Source organism: Pogona vitticeps, chromosome 5 (genome assembly GCF_051106095.1).
Source record: "Pogona vitticeps strain Pit_001003342236 chromosome 5, PviZW2.1, whole genome shotgun sequence".
Classification (NCBI taxonomy): domain Eukaryota; kingdom Metazoa; phylum Chordata; class Lepidosauria; order Squamata; family Agamidae; genus Pogona; species Pogona vitticeps.
The window spans coordinates 117,587,919-117,609,674 of NC_135787.1; the positions used below are offsets into that span (position 1 = coordinate 117,587,919).

Genomic DNA, 21,756 nt, shown 5'->3' on the forward strand with positions numbered 1-21,756 from the left:
AGATTCCTGGAGGAAAAGTCTATTGCAGGTTACAAGCCATGATGGGGATGTATAATCTCCAGGCTTAAAAGGAAGGTATCTCAGAATGCCAGATGCAGGGGAGGGATATCTGTTGAATGTTTGTATTATCTTAATTTTATCGTGTCTTGATATTGTGTTGTTTGTCTTTTTGTTAGCTGCCCGGAGTGGCCTGGTTGCCAGATGGTGCGGGGTATGAATGAATGAATGAATGAATGAATGAATGAATGAATGAATGAATGAATGAATGAATGAATGAATGAATATCAGGAGACAGGTATCTAGTTGTCTTGTGTGCCCCCAGAGGCATCTGGTGGGGCCACTGTGAGATACAGGAAGCTGGACTAAATGGGCCCTTGGACTGATCCAGTATGGCTCTTCTTCTGTTCTTATGAATATGTCCTGCTGTTTGAGTGGGGCTAGATACCATGTAGGATAGACCCATAGTTGTCACTGAGGACTGAAATTGTGAGCTGCTTCTGAGAAACTGTCCTCAGTGTGGATTTTGAACCCTCCCAGCACAACAAGCCAAGGGGACTTCAGTACCACCTCTAACATCAGTAGTGCTAGCTCAGGAATTAAGATTGTCACGCAGTGGCTTTGGGCAGAACACAATTGGAATCTCTATTCTGTCCTGTCTTCTTCAGGTATACACACTCAAAACTGGGAAACGGTGGGGCATGACATCTGATGTGGGGAATGGAATCACAATAGACCACTGCAACTCTGCTTCTCTGGCTCCCAGGTTTGACTTGCTGCTGCATGGAAAACTCAGGTGGCCAGACCTGGGAGACATTGACTTCCTCCAACCAGGTCTGTATAATACAGGCCGGAGCAGCATGCTCCTTAAGGTCATATCCTGGATGGCGGCTGTTTTTCCTTTCACTGACTTGGCATTCAGCGGGTCAATGAAAGGTTAGCAAGTAATAGTGCTATAATATTGCAAGTGATAGAGATGTGCATGGCCCCTTCGCTGGGCATTTTCAAAAGCCAATTAAAAACCTGGCTGTTTAAGCAGGCCTTCCCTCCAGCCACTATTTGATCTATTTTTTTCTTTTTTCTTTTCCATCTTGAACAATTGATTACCAATGCTGTATATTGTTGTTGTATTTTAAATTGTTTTATTTTTATGAGGGTGAAAGAGGAGAGTGCAAAAAACGGCCTGAAACTCAACATCAAAAAAACTAAGATCATGGCCACTGGTCCCATCACCTCCTGGGAAACTGAAGGGGAAGATATGGAGGCAGTGACAGATTTTATTTTCTTGGGCTCCATGATCACTGCAGATGGAGACAGCAGCCACGAAATTAAAAGACGCCTGCTTCTTGGGAGGAAAGTGATGACAAACCTCGACAGCATCTTAAAAAGCAGAGACATCACTTTGCCAACAAAAGTCCGAATAGTCAAAGCTATGGTTTTTCCTGTCGTGATGTATGGAAGTGAGAGCTGGACCATAAAGAAAGGAGGCCACCGAAGAATTGATGCCTTTGAATTGTGGTGCTGGAGGAGGCTCTTGAGAGTACCCTGGACTGCAAGGAGAACAAACCTATTCATTCTGTAGGAAATCAACCCTGAGTGCTCACTGAAAGGACAGATCCTGAAGCTGAGGCTCCAATACTTTGGCCATCTCATGAGAAGAGAAGACTCCCTGGAAAAGACCTTGATGTTAGGAAAGTGTGACGGCAAGAGGAGAAGGGGACGACAGAGGATGAGATGGCTGGACAGTGTCTGCGAAGCAACCAACATGAAATTGACACAACTACGGGAGGCAGTGGAAGACAGAAGGGCCTGGCGTGCTCTGGTCCATGGGGTCACGAAGAGTTGGACACTACTAAACGACTAAAAGACGATGATGATTTTAAATTGTTTTATTTTTATGTGTTGTTAGCCACCCAGAGTGGTCAATTGATTAGATGGGTGGGATATAAATAAATAAATAAATAAATAAATAAATAAATAAATAAATACATACATACATACATACATACATACATACATACATACATACATACACACACACACACACAAATAAATAAATAAATAAATAAATAAATAAATACATACATACATACATACATACATACATACATACATACATACATACATACATACATACATAGTGAGGCAAGTAAAAAAGGAAACTGGGATGAAAACACAGCAGCAAATCAATTTTAAAATATATTTTTTTTTATTAAGCTGTTTGCAGTTTCAGCTTTGGCTGCCTCCAGTTTTGTTCTGTTAAGAATTCTGCAGTGAGAACATGGCAAAGAGAGGAGACACTTGCATCTCTGTTGCTGCCCCCACCCTTAGATTTCTGTCTGAACAGCCATTGTCATCAGAAAAATTAGGGCCCATGTTGCATAAGTATTAGTTATTAGAAACATCAAAAGGAAATCTTGCTTTTGCGGATCTTATTGCTACTGTTAGCATTTTCGGATGGTGGGGAAAGGTTTTATGCATACAGTGATCTGTTGTGCAGTGAAAGATTCCCTGAAACAGTGAAGATTTTCAGAGAGACTCATTTTTACCCCCCACCCCCGCCGCTTCTGTTTAGACATGCAAGCTAGCTGTGCTCTGAAGCATACTGTGGCTTCTAGTTAGATTCTCAGCATAACTAAATCTGATAAGCTCTTGTTGTTTTCCTAGGGAGACACATACCAGGTGCAGAAAATTCTGAACGCCTGACCCCCTTCTTTTAGACGCAGCTCCAGTGCATAGACCTCAAGAAAAGCATGGCATATTCATAGGTGCAGATACTTTTGGTGACGCAAATTGGTCTCCCTAGCAACGAAACAATAGCATAGCACTTTCTCTCTGAACGGGTGAAGGAACACGTGCCTGAAAAATCCTGTTTTATGGTGTAATTATCAAGTGTATTAAAAACAGAAATTCTTGCTTTTTCATCTCTGGTTATGCTTTATTGTCATGCTTTATTGTGCCACTTTGAGCAGACTGAAAGCGGAAGAACATAACGGAAATCATAAACAGATTGAATTGTTACACACAAAAACTGCCTCGCCTATATAGTAAATGAACCGTGAAGTTGTTGCACACTTTTTTTGCTCAGCCTGCTGTCCAACTAACATCTCAAATCAGATCTGATATTTTTTCAGCACTTACACCACTTTCGTTTGAACTTGAATATAAGAGGTATCTCCCTAGATTTCTCAATCTCTTATGAATTAAGCAGCTCTTGTGTGCACACAACGAAATCAGAGAATTCTTTCTTTCTTTCTTTCTTTCTTTCTTTCTTTCTTTCTTTCTTTCTTTCTTTCTTTCTTTCTTTCTTTCTTTCTTTCTTTCTTTCTTTCTTTCCTTCCTTTCTTCCTTCCTTTCTTCCTTCCTTCCTTCCTTCCTTTCTTCCTCTCTTCCTCTCTTCCTCAGAATCTAGCTCATTGTGGATTGTGGTAGTTGTGATCACAAAAGACAATCTTTCTGACTAACGGGCACACCGAATGCTCCACATTGTACTTTTTTCTGTGCTTACTTCCGCAAAGAGGCATGTTCACTGAAGTGAATGGATGCACATGTAGACTTTCTCCCTGCTGCCACTACTCATTCTTCTGCTCTCCCTTTTCGACCCACTCATCAGGTTGCTGGGGAAACGGGAGTGGGGGGGGGGGAGAGAAATTGCTCTTACTAGAGTCCTTGTGAAATTGGGCCAAAGGCCCTACATTGCCCACTCTTGACCTAGAGAAAATAACTCATTCTTAGTACAGTTTTGGAGGTTAGATTTTATAAGAGATGTTCTCTAGTTAGCACATTGATAAATGTACGGTTTATATAGCATTGTGAAAGGGGGAGCAGTGGAAGATGTGACAGAAAATAAATGTATTTTCCATTGTGACAAATTCAATGTGTCAAAATAGACACAAAATTCTTGCTAATGTAGTGCTAGTATTAGATAGATTTTCTTTTTTATGGTGTTAGAAATGGTGTTTAAGAAGCCAGCCCATGACTGTTTTCCACACATACTCCCTTGTTGCCATCTCTGTATTTGCGATTCTTTATTGCAGGTCAGGAATCAGCTCCCTGTGGACCAAACCACTTCTCCTGCTTTTCAATGAGTTGTGTTTTCAGGCAGGCTGTCAGTAAATGTATTGGCTTGAACCTGCTTTGTAGAAAAGAAAATCTTTGAATGTGTCACAAATGTGATACATAGTTAATATTGGAAGTGTTTTGTACAGTACTTGTCTATTACTTTTCACATTGTCTAAACCAGAGATGGCAAACCCATGGCACGCGTGCCACAGCTGGCGTGCGGAGCCCTTTCTGCAGGCACGCGAGCCATAAGTTGCCAGATCGCTACTCTGCCCCCCCCCCACAGCCAAACCTGAGAAGGTGGCTGCAGCTGCGGTGCTAGAGCTTCGGCAAGCGGATCCAGAGCAGCTGGGGCTGGCAGCAGATCCGGAGCAGGGACTCGAGGCACCCCCGTGCTGGGATCTCCCCTTCCACCGCAACTTCCGGTTCCACTGCCCTGGCGGTGGCGGCACACCACCCAAAGTTTTTTTTTTTTTCCCCAGTTTGGGCACACAAGCCCAAAAAGGTTCGCCACCACTGGCCTAAACTATAGGTTTTTTTTTGTTGCTCTTTCATTCATTTTAATTTAATGGTCATTGGGATATATTATTTATTATTTTAACAATTCTGATAATTCAGATGTTGCTTTTCTAACAATTCTGTTAGCCACAAACAGCACTTTAAAAGATTAATGGTGAATATATTGCACCACATGCCTTCTCTGCTAAGTCTATATTTGATCATATGAATAAAATCGAACCTCTACCGAGAAGTTATCACCTGTGCCTTCCAAGAACCCCTGCAAGGGTGAGAGAGGCTATATGTACCTACATCTCTGTCCATACATATTTTGCATGTGGACCTTCATAAGCTGGATGGAAGATATGGGGGGATTTTTTTCCCAGTCATGTAGATAAACCTAGATGTATTAAGCAGAAAATGTGCAGTCTGTTGAGAAATTATTAAAGTTAGGAATGAAGCCATTAGGGGTGTGAGCAGCCATTTTGTATGCTACAATGCTTCAACCCTCCCTCATGAATTATTAGAACACATGGATGATAACTTCCATGCACTATTTAGGTTCATATAGTGTCAGTTCTAGAAAGAGTGGTGGTCTGGAGTGAGGAATTACTGTTTTTTAAGAGTTGAGGACCTTGTAGGTAGAGCAGAAACACATTCTGAGCATAGTCAAGTGAGTAGAAGACGCAGAAGAAATACATGTGGCCTACTTTCAACTGGTAATCAATTGACAAAGAAAAAAATGTAGCATACATAGACATCTGTAGACAAATAATCTGGTGGGTTTTTTTTAGTGAGGTAGTCACTCTCCAGTATTATTAGACCTAAATCTGATAGTGTCAAATCACAACAAGTCTACAGTGTGGTTCACTTGCCATATTACAGGTTGGAGATCAGACTGATTCTGAGAAAGTGGCTTTCAATAATCTTGTGGTGATGGCTAGTGGTGTTATCCCTCCATTGCTATTCTTTTAAAGACCTAAAGGTAAAAATTCAATGAAGGTATTGAAGGAAACTGACAAAGAATTTTCTCCTATATGCTCCCTCCTCTGTACACTTGGAGGAGTGTCCAGTTTTGTACATTTGGAAGAGGCCTTGATTCCTATCATTTTCTGAAATAAGATTAACAAGAAAAATGTGTTCTCAACAGTGGCACATTCCATATGGAATTTCTTCCTCAAATTTCCAATAAACTAGCTCACTCCTTGTTGTTAATAAGAATAGTAAATAAATAAAGGTTAAAAAAAACCTTCTGACTCCAGCAGGCTTTGTTTGGAATTGGGACAAAGTTTTAGTTATTGAAGCTTGCAGATTTGTTATAATATTCTGAATCTTCTACATTTAAGATCATGGTCGTAATGTATTTTTCTCTGTGTAGGATGACCCTATGTATAAGATGACCCCCACTTTTCCAACCCCAAATAAGAAAATCTGATTGCTCCTTTCCCTCTCCCATTTCCTAAACCCTGCGAAAGCAGGATAAAAGGGCTGTGGAAGTGGAGGGGGACCGCAGCCCTTTCACCCTGCAGCCCTTTCATGGCTGCTTTCCCTGCCACTTCGTAAGCCCTGTGGGGCTTAGGAAGTGGAGGAGCAAAGCAGTGATGAAAGGCTGCAGGATCAAAGGGCTGCAGACCTGCAGTGCTTTTATTCTTTCCCCTTACTTCTGTGTATAAGACGACACTCAATTTTTAGTCTAAAGATTTTAGACAAAAGTATCATCTTATACACGGAAAAATATGGTAATTTACTCAGTTATGTTTTGTGGGTCTGTATGTTATGTTTGTTAGCTGCTGTGAGTCACTATAGTTCTATATGCAGGGTGTATTTTTCAAAATAAACAGGTACAGTGTAAATAAAGGAAAGGACTATTAGCAAAGCACTGTAGTTTCATTCAAGTTCGGAATGGGCTATGAATGATAGTTGGATTTCCTTTCAATAGAGTAACGTTAATGTCTCTTCATCTCTGTCCTCTCTCCATATTGGGTCTCCTTCTCCCACGAAGGGTCCCCACAGTCCTGGAGGTACATCATCCTCTGAGCCTCCTCTGCATGCCATGCCCGACGTTCCTCTGCTTCCCGGGCCACTGCTCCTCTTCCCTCAAACATCTCCTCCACTCTCTCGCCTCTGACTCATCCCAGTAAGATGGACACTGGGGAAGTCCTTTTCTACAGCGATAGTGTGCCTCTTCGCTTGGTACCTTTATCTTTTCTCATTTCCCAGTCCAGGGATCCTCTACCCAGTTCCCAGCCACCCGGTATATGTCATGCTCCCTATTTATAACCCCCGTTCCCGCCTCCACTACGGACCTCTCCCGCTCTTCTATTTCCACCAATTCTTGCTGTGTCTGCGTTGCCACGTTATTTAGAAATGGGCATTTTCAGGTTAAGAGGTTCTGGATCAGGCTCATAGATGAATATTTGGAAAACAGTCTGGTCTACATGATTTCTCTCACTCTTCTTCCCAATCAGTAAAGCTGAGGCCCATTTGATGGACAGAAAACTGCAGTTCTCCTTCAGCAATCTGTGTCTTCAGTAGCAGCCCCATAGCAGATATAACATGGCTAGCCCATCATAGTATGCATCTGTTCCCAGCCTGAAGTTCTGTTGTGTATTACGCAGCCTGTGTTAGCAGGCAAATGGCTGAGTAAGCTCCTGAGTTAAAAGCGCATAGCCATACAAATTGTGAGCATAGTATAATCCAAGGAATCTTTCTATATGGAGATGGCACAAAAGACAGCTTTCTAGGCTGGGAGACTGCAAGAGAGAGAGAGAGACAAGGAGAGGTGAGATCAGCGTGGCAGAGTAAGAAGGGACTGCATTTCAGGACTTGAGCTAACCCCAAGAACCTTTGGGTTCTTTACCTAGTCTACTTCTTTGAATTTGACAACGATGCCTGTTTTGAGAAATGCTTTTTAATCATAATATCATTGTACTGCATTTGTGTCATATCTATAGTAGTACCCTTACCATTCTGCAAAATGTTTTGTAAATAATTTAGATTTAACTGCAGTATTTTAAAATACTCAATAATGTATACTATAATAGAACGTTTTGTGTTCTGTGTTCTTTCATTTTATAAGTCATCTCTAATCAAATCTGTTTATTTTTTGTAGCTCCAGTGATAAATCGGTTCACTAGACGGGCATCAGGTCAGTTTCTGGATTTGCATGTTCTGCTATATCTATTAATGAAATATTTTTACTTGTTCTTGTTTTATTATATAATGATGCTCTTATTGCCTTGTGTTGAATATTGACTTTTTGTTGACTCTTCTTCTCATGGCCTACTATGCTATCCTTTCTTTGAAGTGAGGGGGAGCAAAATAGTTGATGGTGTGGCAAAGCATTGTGTATTTTGCAAATAGAAGCAAGACATGAATAGCCTTCTCTGAGCATTATTGGGAGTTTTCAGTTGGTCACTTGGTTTCAATAACACATGCCACTTAGAGAGAGAGAGACGTACCTCTACATGCACAGGTATTTGCATTCTCATTAAATAAGCATCTTTTTTCTAGCGCATGCAGACACATGGACAAATCCCCCATCCTCCCCATTTAGTTGCATAATGGCCATCTAACTGGAGAAAAGGCAGAATTTTTCCCAAGGTCCCATTTTCTTTTTCAGGGCTCAGTGCAAAGGCAATGGAAGTTTAATATTCATGTTGATTGACTTAGGCACCTTCTGTAAAGTGGCAAAGAACTACATCATGTTAGTAATGCTCAAGATGGGAAAAACAAAAAAAGTTATAATAAGAATAAAGTCAAGTATTGACAGGAGGGAAGGCCTGCCTGAAGAGCCAAGTTTTTAATTGGCTCTTAAAAACTTAATATTTGGTTTCCCTTTCTACCTTTAAATACTAGCCATGGTTGTTATATTTGTGGTCTTTTTCTGTTGCTTGGTGATTGTCCATTATCTGTGTTACAGTCATGTTTAAGGATGACTTGCTTTTTTTCTTGGCATAACTACCAATTAAATAGACCGGGGTTAATTGTAGAAGCACCTGCTGACTATAATGTGGGCTGTTAATTATTTAGCACATTTTCCAGTTACCATGCTGTGATTTTTACCATTAATTTTTTTTGGTTTTTAATTCTTCATAGCCATAATTGGTCACAGCAACTGTGATGGCACAGTTCCACACAAATCAATTATCTGCAAGCCTCTGTCTTTCATAAACCTGTCTGTGCTTTTTTATTGTGGCCCTTCCATAACTCTGGTTCTCTTGTTATTTGAAAACTCCTCTGTTTCTAGAATAATTATAGAGGAACCAAAGCTGACATATGAATTGCCTACTTGCTGTTTGTTCAGGGAAATCATGAAGGTTTTGTGGACTGCAGCCTGAATTCACATAACCAAAGGAAAGAATTGGGTGGGATCTCTAGATGGCTTTAATAGTCTTGAGAAATGGCAAGTTTCCTTTCCACCTTTGGAGGGGAAGGGAGATGAACCTTTCCATTTCTTTTGTTGTTGACTTACACAAATACGACACATCAGCAATACTTTAAATGGAGCTTTAAAAAATCTTTCAAAGCATCACTGATACTTTATCAACAATTAAACAGATATGCAACACTTCCTTTCCCTTTTTGCCTCCGAAGACAAGAAGAAAGGAAGCTTCCCATTTCCCAAGATTGGTAAGCAGCTTCACCAAAGGACAGCTAGCCAGCTGCTTAATGATCTGCAGAAACTGGAATCTTCTTTTTCCAGAGATTGGTCTTGATTGTGCTAAATGGGGTCATATTATTTTTGGATAGCACTACTATGTTTTCCTATGAGATTTCCAAGCAATTTTGTTTAAACAGCAGATTACACTCCTGGCTGCCATTTTAAATGGGAAAGCTAATTTGAGTCAAAAATTGAAATTTTAAAGACAGAAAATGTACTGCTTCTTGTTACCTCTGTAGTTCTATTTTTAATAATGTTATCTTGATAAAAGTAGCTGAGGTTGACATGATGCAGGTAAATTCCAGGTGTTATCACGTCAGCTTGATAAAGTTGCTATGTGTTTTTTGTCAAGAAAATAATTGTCAAGGTCAATTTGCAAGTTGGTCTGTCTAAGCTTTTTTTTAGTAATAACATCTAAAATGTTGTTCTGATGTGTTTTATTCTTATCTACTCCATACTGCAAACTAAGGAAAGGATGAAATATCCCACGTTTCTTTCTGAAAAGTCTGGCTTTAAAAAGTGAAATACTGTATTGTACAGCAGGAAGCTTTTCTTTCTCTCTCTCTGTTTATTTTTTTCTGCAAAATTACAAACCTAATTAAACAGTATGAGTGTTCACCACTTTTGAGGAAAAGCCTTGAAAGCAAAATAAACATGAAATGGAAGCCAATATTTCTAACTTGATCAATATGGTTGTTGTTTTTCATCTGTATTAAATCTTTTAAAATGTGCTCTAATAATGTTCGGCAGTGGATTTATTTTCAGTGTTGAAATACTAGTAGCTATGTAATTATGTGAACCCTTGCCTGCCTGCCTTGATAAACTTGCATTTATTCTAAACCTTATTCAAATAATTAGCATTTGTGTAAACTGGAACACTGGATCAGGCATTTATTTTGTTCTCTGTGCAGTGAGGCAGTGCTCCGTGTCCCAAAAGTACATCCTACGGTTTGCAGACATTCAGAATGGCACCCTATAAGAGGTGGTGAGTGGTAGGCAGGCTGACAGAACATTTGCCTGACTCCCCCACCCCTCCATATATGGAAGTGCAAGGAGTTCATTCATTATTTTAACAAGTAATGTATTGTAAACAAGAAGACAGTTTTTTGCCTTCATTTACAGTTGTGTTACAATACATGTCTCTATGTAACATGAAGGCATGTTGCTAGAATTAGAGGAATATGAACAACTGATTGTTGAAATATTATCGATATGCAGAGATTTTGATCTATTGAAGATATAAGTGAGAAGCATTAGACAGTACAGGTTAGAATTACTTACTGTAACCAGATCATTTGCTTTATGTAAAATTTCTTTTATACAGAAATAGAACTTCATTGCTAGCAGCCTAAAGATACTGTATGTTCATGTGGTATGTGTAGAGAACACTGTCTTTGCAAAGGAAGTAGTATTTGAAGAAGCCATTTTCTATCTTCTGATAAAAGATGCAGTCTGCCTCTGATATAAATCCTTGGTTAGTATGGCAGCCCATTTTTCCTATCTCAGATTAATTCCATCCAAGTAAATCTCAGGGCTGTATCAAATTATCAACCAAACAGGCACTTTGGATTAATGGGAACATCTCCACTGGAAAAGAATGGGACCATTAAAAAGCTGTGCTCTTGTATAACCGCCAAAGGGGTACAGAGAAGGAGGGAAGGTACAAAAGTGCCTTCTTCTCTAGATGCGTTAAGCACTTTAAGAGATCAGCAGTGTTTTGTCTGCACTGTGTCTGCACTGTAAAATAATTAGTTGTTTTATTGTAGAAAACATAAGCTGCAGACATTGCAAGCAGAAAATGGACAGAGTTTGGAAATGTTTTATTAATAGTTTGTGTATTACCCTTAATTTGTTGATATCTTCAACAACAATTTCCAAACCAGCTATTTAAATTTTTATATCACAGGGATTGAAACATTCACACAAAATAGAAATAAAGGTACAGTATATGTTTCATATGTATTTGAGTAGTTGATTTGGAGAGGGCAATTTAGGGACTTTGGACTATTTTGGCTATTTTTCATAAATGAAGCAATTCTGACAAAATATTAAACATGTTAATAGTATATTAACGTAGCAGCTGTTTCACATTTCACAATGTTCTAAGGTTGAAAAATGCTCTTTCAAGATTTACTGTTAATGTACTTTTATTGTTAGCGTTTTTTTTTTTACTTTTTTATTGTTGCTACTGTCCTATTAGGATGTTTGGTGAGGTATTGCCCCTTTTATTTTGGGAGAACACGATTTCTCACAAATTAGACATTTGGGACTACTCACATTTACTGTGCTTTCGGAAATGGTATTCTGCTGTTCTGCTGGACTGGAATACTGTATATGTTCCATTGTAAAGAAGTAGGTTCAAATCATGTAGATCAGTAGTTCCCAATCTTGGGTAACTCAGGTATTCTTGGACTGCAACTCCCAGAAACCCCTGTCAGCATAACTGGTGGTGAAGGCTTCTGGGAATTGCAATCCAAAAACATCTGGGTTACCCAAAGGTGGGAGAATCACTGATCTAGATTAATGGTTCTCAACCAGTGGTATATGTACTATGAGTTTGATGCAGAAGCAGGCAGGGTGAGTTTATCACAACAATTACTGTTTACTCCTCCTCAATCCCCATGTTTGTTTGTTTTTTGCAGTTGTGGCCTTGTTTTTTCTCCTGCTCTACCCTTTCTGTCGCAGGTTATCCATTTGTGACCTATTGTCATGCAAAGTAACATTGTGGACTCTCTGTGTTGCTCTTAATCATCCATTCCCCTTATCTACCAACTTCCCATAAATGATAAATACTGTATAATGAAACCTCAAGAAAAGTGGGAGGATAGTTTTTGTTTCTATCACAGTGGTGCTCAGGTTCTTTGAAAGAATAACTGGTAGGATACAAGCTGCAAAAGGCTGAAAATGACTGTTTTGATCTGTTGTGTGAATGTTTTAATCCATGTTGTATAAAAGTTGCACATCTTGCCAGAATAAGGGTACTACCGTACTTGTTGCATCCTTTCCCCAAGCTTTAGTCTAAAGTTCGGTGGGCACTTTTCAAAGGCTCAGGGCTGCCCCAAACCTAGAGTAATACATCTGCTTCTGCACTCACACTGACAAAAATATTTACTGTAATTCTCTTTTTAAATTATGAGGACCTATCACAGCATTTAGTAGCTGTGTGTGCCAAATTTGTCGTGTTTTGGGCTGTTTTAGACCTTGGAGAAAGCTTTATTTTTTCAAAACTGGAAGCAACTTTGGTTTTGGAAAAAAGTTCCCCCCTCAGATTAAGCAACTCAGGTGAGGTTGAAAATGTAGTCAGAATTCCCTTATGCCCCTTAAAAGGTCCAGGGAAATTTTATGGTGAAAATATATATATATATTTTTTGTGAGGCTGTAGGAGTAACGGGAAAGTTAAGGATGGTACTTGGGCTCCTGGGGACTGTATGCAGCATGTAGACAGCACTTGGCCCACCCATATCTAAACTGTAGGCCAACAACAATTTGTGCAGTAGTTATATTTTCCTATACTGACTATGGGGCCATTTCAGATATGTTTATGGTGTAGAAGAGGGACTTCTTTCTTTCCTTCTTTCTTTTATCATGGTTATTTGGTAAACCAGCTGAGTCCTTGGGAAGAAATCAGCATATTATCTGGCCTAACAGGCATCACAGATGTGTTTAATTTTTGTACAGTTGAATTTTGAATGATTTAAGTTCAATACTGGAAAGGTTGGCCATTTTCTTTGTATTCTTTTTGTATGCTAGATATAATTTGATGTATGTATAATTCTTTGCCACTTTCAGAAATATAAAAATGAAAATTCTTTTAGATTTTATGGAATTTTGCAGTCAAGATAGTTGAAAGGCAACCAAGAGTAAGTAAGCCCATCCTGCTCTTTTCAGCAACTGGACGCATGAGATCTCCAGGATGTAATGCTTAAATATAATTTAAAATATAATTGTGGAATTGTAGAACTGGAAGGGATTCCGAGGTCTCTTGGATCCAAGTCTACTAATGTAAGCAATCATTACAGATCTATAAAAATAATAGAAGTGTTTGTCTGTGTCATAGCATCAGAACTGTGAAATGTAGATTCCTGAAATTTACCATGCATAGCGAGGGAACTCACTACAGTATGCTGTGCATCTTGGAGTTATTATTTTTTTTAAAGTGTTTGTTGTAATTAATTAACATCTGTTTGTAGCCTGCAGTACCAATGATTCAGTCATTTGGTGGCAGATGACCAGGATTATTCAAGAGCAGGAAGGTGGTTTTGAGTTTTGGTCCAGATATTACCTGCCTTTGGTCTATATCGCAGGGGTAAGCAAAGTGGAGCCCGCCAGCAACACATCCACATACACACACACAGAGAATTTCTACAGCCTGCAACGGCACCAAAGACCCACTTCTGAAAAAGGGCATTTTATTAGGGGCCTTGGGGAGTTCTCCTAAGGCTGTCCCCAAAACCAAAACCAGAAGGCCTGTTTGGGGAATTGCTGTTTCCATTTTTTCCCTACAAATAGCTGGAAACAGCCATTTCTTGGCTCTGTGCATCTGGGGCTCATGTTTGGCTTGCAGGCTATCTGAGCTTATCAATCTCTGTTTCCTAGGGAAAATGGTAAGATATAAGCAGAATGAATGAATGAATGAATGAATATTTGCAGCTGGTTTGGGGTGGGGCTAGGATCTGCATAAATAACCAGCATGGTTTCATGGATAGAGTGACTAGGACTAGGACTCTGGAAACAAGAGTTTGAATTCCCACTTGGCTATGGAAATCCACTGCGGGAGTGGAACTGGTAAAACCATTCCTTAAATATCTCAGTCACTTTGAAAGCCCTATTAGGTTTGCTATAAGTTGTTTCCAGCTTGACAGTACATAAGTAACTAGAACCTGTATATTTATGCTTTTACTTCTGGTTTGCTGAAGTCATTCACTTTTCACTGCAACAACATAGGTGCCTCTTCTGTGTAATACTGGTGTCTTCTGAGTCTTGTCAGTTCTTAAGTGTTTAGTGTGTCAAAGTATATGAAGGAAGAGGAGATAATGAATATTTCTGTTTAGCTTTAGTTCACTTTAATACTTCTGCAAAAATATCTTTGCTGGGGTTTTTTTTTGTTAGCGGTGTTAAGTTTTGAATTTTTGGATTTTCAGGCTAATATAAATATATCTGATATAAATGTTTCTTTTGTTATATTCCAATATCTCTTTGATGTATTTAATCCATACTATGGTTTTTCCCTATACCTAACAGTATTAGAAGATTATTCATATCCATCAGTTGTGGAACATTATCATTTTCTGAGTAGGCCTGCTACATTCTTTATCTTTTTATATATACCTAGGGTTGCCAGATACATGGGTACCAAAAGGAGGACATAGAAAGACAAAAAAGAGGACAGAGGAGGATCTATTGAATGTTTCATTTGAATCGTTCCGGATTAAACCTGCAATCAATATAGTTTTATTACAATAACTACCAATAAATGTCTCCTAGTGAACCAACCAATAAAAGTCATGTTAAAAAATAAAAATAGATTCAGTGGAGGCTTTTTTTTCAAAATACCAAAGACATTATTTAAACAACCAGTTGTACAATTAGTACCTTATAATCTTTATTAATTACATCACATATTTCTTGGAGGAGCCAACCTTTACTGCAGAAGATCTTCGTTAGCAATCACATATGCGTAAAATTGTTCACAGGTAATATTCTTCAAAATGTACTTCTTACTGGGAGCAAAGCAAATAAACCCGAACCCACCCTGGCCCTGCTGCGGGATCCCCTGGCTGCTCGCACTCTGCACAGGCTCAGAGGCAACCTTGCTAATCTGGCGCCCAAACAAGGCTCTGGTGCAGGCAGGGGGAAAGCAGCGTTGGCAAAGTCAAGCAAGGCAGCCTCCCCTCCCCTGAGGGTCATAAGTTCAAGGCTGGGGAGTGTGGGAGTTGAAGTCCCTGAAAGGGACTTTGAACACACATAGTCTGGGCGCTAGTTTTCTCATCAATGCGCTTGGGCGCTGCTTCCTCCTGCCTGGCTTGGCTGGCGGTGTGCCACTTGTGCTGCCTTTCTGGGCTCCACGTGGGCTGGGTGGGCATGGCGGATCGCTGAGCAGTTGTGGCGTTGGTACGAGGGGGTGAGGTAACGGGGGGGTGGGCAAAAAAGGGGGAGGGGGTCCTTCCACCTCTCTGCCACCTCCTATTCAAAATTATAACATAAAATATACAAAAGCCGGACATTTTAAAGGTTTTTATCTTTGCCTGCCAGACGGAAGATGTTAAGCTAAAAAGGAGGACATGTCCTCCTTTTGCCCGACTTCTGGCAACCCTATGTATACCTTAACTGCCTGTCAACAGAATTAAACTGATTCTATTGTCAGTCCCTCTTTTTTTAGGGACCTTAGTTCTTTCTAATTACCTTGTTAAACCATAAATCCTGGAAAGATCCATGATATTTAAGAATCCCAGATGTAAAACAGATAGTCTTGAATATATCCAAGGATTTAAATAAATAGAACTGTAGATTTTTTTTTTTAGCAAAAATCTCACATGAACATAAATGGTCTTAATTTACTGCTATCCAAATACAATGTATTTTTGTCTTCAGTTTGGAAAATTATTGGCTGAACGTTCATGTTATGATATGTGTAGTCAGCTACCAGATGTGAGATGTAAGCAAAGGATAACAGTTCTGGGTGACTGAAGAAACAATGCACAGAAAACCATGAACTTTTGCTCAACTTCTATCTAGGCAGATAATTATCAAGATTGAACTGCATGGACTTGGACTGCAGTGTAATCAAGTAAAATGTTTAATTAAAAATGTGATCCTGGTCAATCACATAAGAGTTTATTGTTTAGAATCTTACTTTGCTTTTAGTTCCAGGTAGATGTATTAGAGGGGGAGGGAGAGAATAGTAAATGTGGCTGTTTGATAGGCATCTCCCTCTCAAAGGGAGGAGAGAATGATTTCTGCAACAAATGTACCATCTGAGGGGTTTTTTCCCTAGCATTATTGTCTTTTTCCTGAAAATGTTGCTTTCTCATAATGTGCCCAGAGTAGGGCAATCTCAGTTTTGCCATTTTTTCCCTCCAGAGATAGTTCAGGACTGATTTGCTCTAGGACCCACTTTGTTCGTCTTTCCACCAGTTCAGGGCATCCACAAGGCTCTCCTCCAGCACCATATTTCAAATGGGACATTTTTTTTCCTGTCAGCCTTTTTCACTGTTCAGCTTTTACGCTCACACATAGTGATCAGTAATACAAGAGTGTGGATGATATCAGCCTTGGTCTCCAGTGATGCATCCTTACACTTGATGACATTTTCCGATTCCGTCATTGCTGCCCTTCTGGGTCTCAGCCCTCTTCTGATTTCTTGGTTGCAGTCTCTGTTTGGATTGATGATTGAACCAAGGTGTACAAAACCTCTAACTACTTTAGTTTCTTCACTGTTCCGATGTTTGTCTTCTTAATGTTCAACTGTGTCCTGCATGAACACTTTCTTCTTTCACTTCCACTAAACGTTGTTTTAAGTCATTGCTGCTTTTTGACAATAATATGGTGTCATCTGTGGGAAGATCCTGCCCAAGGCCCTTTACCTGTTATCTGCTACAGTGATGGGCAAACACTCCTGGCAGAGAAGCAAGAGCTCCCAGTGGGTGGGGTGACCTCTCATTCTGCCTTTCTGCTTAGATTTAGAGCAGAAGTTCAAAGACTTTCTCCAGCCAATCCTATTGGCAATTAGGTAACTAGTGTCCTATCTGAATTCTCACAACATTCAATGTAATCCTGCTAAGTTGCTAAAAAGGGTTCTCAAGGCGTTGCCTGGGGGCTTCGCTAGATCAGACATCTGCTTGTTGACTTCTTTGCAATTACCTTCCTATTGTTCTGTGATCGCCCACATCATTAGCTTTTCCTTGTTCTGTGATCACCTACAGTCATCTTAGATTACTGATGTTTCTTTCAGCAGAGCATGAAAATGATTTTGGCTTAAAAAACCACATAGTGGAAAAAGTTCAGGGTCCTACAGAGCAGGATTAACTTCAAGTCTCCCCACAGTAGACCACCCTTTATCTGTTTTGTTCTTCTCAGTTGGCAGTTATTGTCTCAATAATTCACTCAGAGACACCAATAAGAATAAAAGGTTCCAGTTACTCACAGTTCTGAACAGATAAAAAATGTCATATTGTAGAAAAATAATGACTGGTTATGTGAACAGAGCTTAACTGGTTCATAGATGCATACTGACTCACTACATGGCTTACAGAATGCTAACTTCTGACTGACATACTACATTACTAAGTAGAGTGGTCGTATAGACCAGATGGGCAGTGTATATGTGTGTGTGTGTGTGTGTGTATACTGCCCATCTGGTATATATATAGTATATACACACACACACACACACACACACATAGATATAGATATATAGTGTGTGTATATGTATATGTGTATACACACATATACATATACATACACACACACACTATATATATGTGTGTGTGTGTGTGTGTATGTATATATGTATATATATGTGTGTGTGTATACACATATACATACACACACACTATATACACATATGCATACACACACACTATATTTCACTATGGAAATGATTGCTGTGAACGTACAGAGGAGTATAAGCCCTACACAGAGGGGGGCAGAGTTATATATATATATAACTCTGCCCCCCTCTGTGTAGGGCTTATACTCCTCTGTACGTTCACAGCAATCATTTCCAGCCCCATTGGTTCCAATCATGATGGAACCCTGCGTGGGTGTGTGTGGAATTGCGCACTGGGGAGGGGACACCAGAGTTTCACATGCAGAGGGTGGAGCCCTGCCCAGCAGTGTTTAAAATTTAGAGGGAATGCAGATATGACTGAAAAAAAAGGCAGGAAAATAATTTTCAAGTAGAGAGGCAAGGTTCTCTTGAAAATCTGAGGCGGCGAGGGGACAATTGATTGTTGCTGGTTTGGTTGTTGTGGGTTTTTCGGGCTCTTTGGCTGTGTTCTGAAGGTTGTTCTTTCTAATGTTTCGCCAGTCTCTGTGGCCGGCATCTTCGGAGGAAAGCATTCTGTACAACCTTCAGAACACGGCCAAAGAGCCCGAAAAACCCACAACAACCATTAGATCCCGGCCGTGAAAGCTTTCGTGAATATGTTGCTGGTTGACTGACAGTCATTCCAGCCCAGAAAGGTCCCTCCCAGCCAAAACGTTTTAAAAGCAGCATATGAAGGTTGTTAAATTCCAACAGTTCCTTCCATCAGTTTTCACTCCTCCTTCTGAATCTAGTCCAGCTTTCTGTTCTGTGTACAGATTGAACAAATAGGGAGATAAAACATACCCTTGTCTGACACTTTTGCCTATAGCAGTGGTTCCCAATCTTGGGTCCCCAGATGTTCTTGGACTCAGAAATCTTGGCCAGCAAGCTAGTGGTGAAGGTTCTGGGAATTCTAGTCCAGGAGCTTATGGGGACCCAAGGTTGGGAACCAGTGGCCTATAGAAAACCATTCTGTCTCTCTATATTGCCCTGATGATAGCTTCTTGCCTCAGTACAGATTTGTGCACCAATATAATCAAGTACTGAAGCACACCAATTTCTTTCAGAATAATCCATTGCTTTTAATGATCCACACAAAGGCTTTGCTGTTGTCTATAAAGCATAACTGTTCTTCCTCTGAAATTTTTTGGTGCTTTCCAATAGCCGGCGTATATTGGCAATATGATCTTGAGTCCCTCTTCCATTTTAGAATCCATCTTGAACATTAGGCATTTCTTGCTCCGTATAAGGTAAAAGACTTTGTTGCAGTCTTGGGAAGCTTTAAAAATATATATGTAAGAAACTGGTTAATGTTTCACATTGGCTGGTACTCAGACTCAAGCAGATAAGAACTGATTACAGCAAGTGATACAGTAGTGCTTATGCTAAGAATATTAATTTTTCAAACTGTGGTACTTTGCCAGTGGGAGACGATCACTGTAGGAATTTGTGGCAATTAGGTCAGCAGAGTGCAGCAAGTTAGTAAGGTGAGATAATGGGATGTGAATTAGAAATAATCAGTTAGGGTGCACATGGTGAGGTAAAGAGCCAAACAGTTATTTATTGCCCTGAGAAATTTGCCCAGATAGGATAGGATAGGATAAAATAAAACAAACCTAGATTTGAATACAGAAGCTTCTAGAGCTGTGTCAATGTATGCTGATAATGATCATGAAGACTGGCCATATAGTGCAGACAAAGGGAATAAAGAACCAAATTTAGGGCTCTTCTCGATGGAATATTTGTTCACTTTGGTGGATGGGTTGGTCATTGACAGTATCAGTGTTTCTTCTGCCATACACCTGATGTGTCCGTACATTCAGTTAAAGTACTTTGCAAGTTTTTTTGTGCTTTCCTGATGGCATGGTATGGTTTTGGGTTGGTTTGTATTGAGGGCAGGGAAGCCTTAATTAGCACAAAACCACTACTCCAAAACAAAACAAAAATCCAACAGGGAAGCTCTCATCAAAGACATTTTATGTTAGAAAAAAAACCTACTGTGGCCAAGGATTTGGAGAGTAGATGTCTACCTGTTCTGTTATCTGTTCTGTCTTCCCTCCTCAGGTCTTATCTTTGCTTAACTGCTGCTGTCTTTTTGCCTAAGATGCTGCATTGCTTCCTCTGCACTTCATATCACATGGCATGGTTACATTGCCAGTTAGAACCACTGTTGATTTGAGTTAAGACAAAATTATGTCAACTTAAAATATGGTGCCTCTATGACAGTGGTCCCCAACCTTGGGCCTCCAGATGTTCTTGGACTGCTACTCCCAGAAGCCTTCACCACCATCTCTGCTGGCGAGAATTTCTGGGAGTTGAAGTCCAAGAACATCTGGAGGCCCAAGGTTGGGGACCTCTGCTCTATGACATAAAAGGAAGCACAGATAATTTGGCCAGGAAGCTTTTTTTTTTTCTTGAGATAGAAAGTGAGGCAAAGTACTCCTCTTAAATCACATGCCAAACCAGATTGTTTCATTCGGTTTGGCATATGTAAGCCCCTCCCTTGGAGTAAATTGTGTCTTCCTAACAAGAAGGAAAAACAGGAGTGGAGAGGATGTGGGCCAGCCATGGCAGAGACAGGAGGAGGAGCAGCGTCAGGCTTTGCTGCCTAAATCAGCTGCGCTATGTCCTGGATCAGCTGCCAGCCCCCCTGCCTGCCAGTTAGCTCCCCCCTGCCCAAAAAGAACAGAATACCAAATAGAAAAAAACCCTTTAAACAGATGTTTCCCTGCACACCAAATGGAAAGTAGAAGAGCAGCCCTGACCTCTCCCTCCTACTCCTATCTCCAGTTTCAAATGAGGTGGTACGGACACCTGAAAAATAAAATTCTCCAGCCCAAAGGGGTGTGTGTGCTGAAACTAACAAGGCTTACAGTGGAGGAGGGGGCACACACAGTGAATGGAGAAGGAGCTGCTGGAGGAAAAGAGAGGAAAGAAGAGATGTCTGTCTCTCTGCGTGTATCAGAGTGGTCTTAACTGACCAGATAGGCGGGATATAAATAAAATAAAATCAATCAATCAATCAATCAATCAGACACCAGTGGAGTCTCTGTTTTAAGATTCCCCCCCCCCCAATGTGGCATTCTGTTCTTTCGCTATATCAGATGTAAGAAATAAAACAAATGGAGAGGTAAGAGGACGCACACATCGACACAAAACTCATGTGATTACCACGTGACTTTAAATTCAAAAGCCCTGATCCAGGACCTGATTTATTTCATTAATGTAACCCTGCTGTCAGCCAAAGCAGCACAACTCTGTTGTAGCATGACTACTATCAAGTTACCTGATATGTGCTCTCATGCCTCTGAACAGTAATCCTTGAAGTTAAAACATGTCTGGCCAAAGCATCTTGGCAAGAAATAGACACAAACCACTGGTTTGGCAGTTCATGCTGGTTCATTTTTCATCTGAACAGGTGTTTGGTGCTTCCCAGCCGCACTTCTGCTGGCAGAGCCCAGTCAGAGGCAGCACGTAGAGGAGGCGGGGCAGGGAAACTGGGGTGCTGCCTCTGAGTGGGTGTGTGCTGGAGGAGGTGGGTCTGGGAAGTGCCGAACACCTGTTTGGATGAAAGATGAACCAGCATAAACCACTGACCCAGAAGTTTGTGTCCATCTCTAATCTTCTCTCAACCCCAAACACTCAAAACTCTGATTTTATCATGAGTGTGCAGTAGCAAAGAAACAATTAGTAATGCAGATTTAAACAGTATAGGGTTAGCAATGTCAGGATAATTCCTCCGGCACTGCAGTGTCAAAAACAGCAGTATAAAGCCGCAATTGGGGGAGGGGGGAAGATTGAGGCATTAAGGAAAACATGGTCACATTTAATCCAGACCACAAGAACAAATGATTCTTCATTTTAATGGCAAATCATAGCAATATTCAGGCAGAAGCTCTAAGGATATCGTGTCATATCTCTGCTGTCTCATGGAAGTATTGCTTCCAAGCATTCTATTCAGCGGAGCCAGCTCACACCTCTTCCTTGGACATTAGTCTAGAAAATCTTC

General features: G+C 40.3%; 1 protein-coding gene across 3 annotated transcripts in view; it reads left to right on the forward strand.

Moving 5' to 3' along the window:
* The window catches only part of PRKAR2B (protein kinase cAMP-dependent type II regulatory subunit beta), a 70,158-nt gene that overhangs the window by 14,996 nt on the left and 33,406 nt on the right, over positions 1–21,756 (forward strand). For all 3 annotated transcript variants that reach the window (XM_020813082.3, XM_020813083.3, XM_078394348.1), the window contains exon 2: positions 7,670–7,705. In XM_020813082.3, coding sequence (XP_020668741.3) covers positions 7,670–7,705 — 36 coding nt within the window. The remainder of the gene's footprint in view (positions 1–7,669; positions 7,706–21,756) is intronic.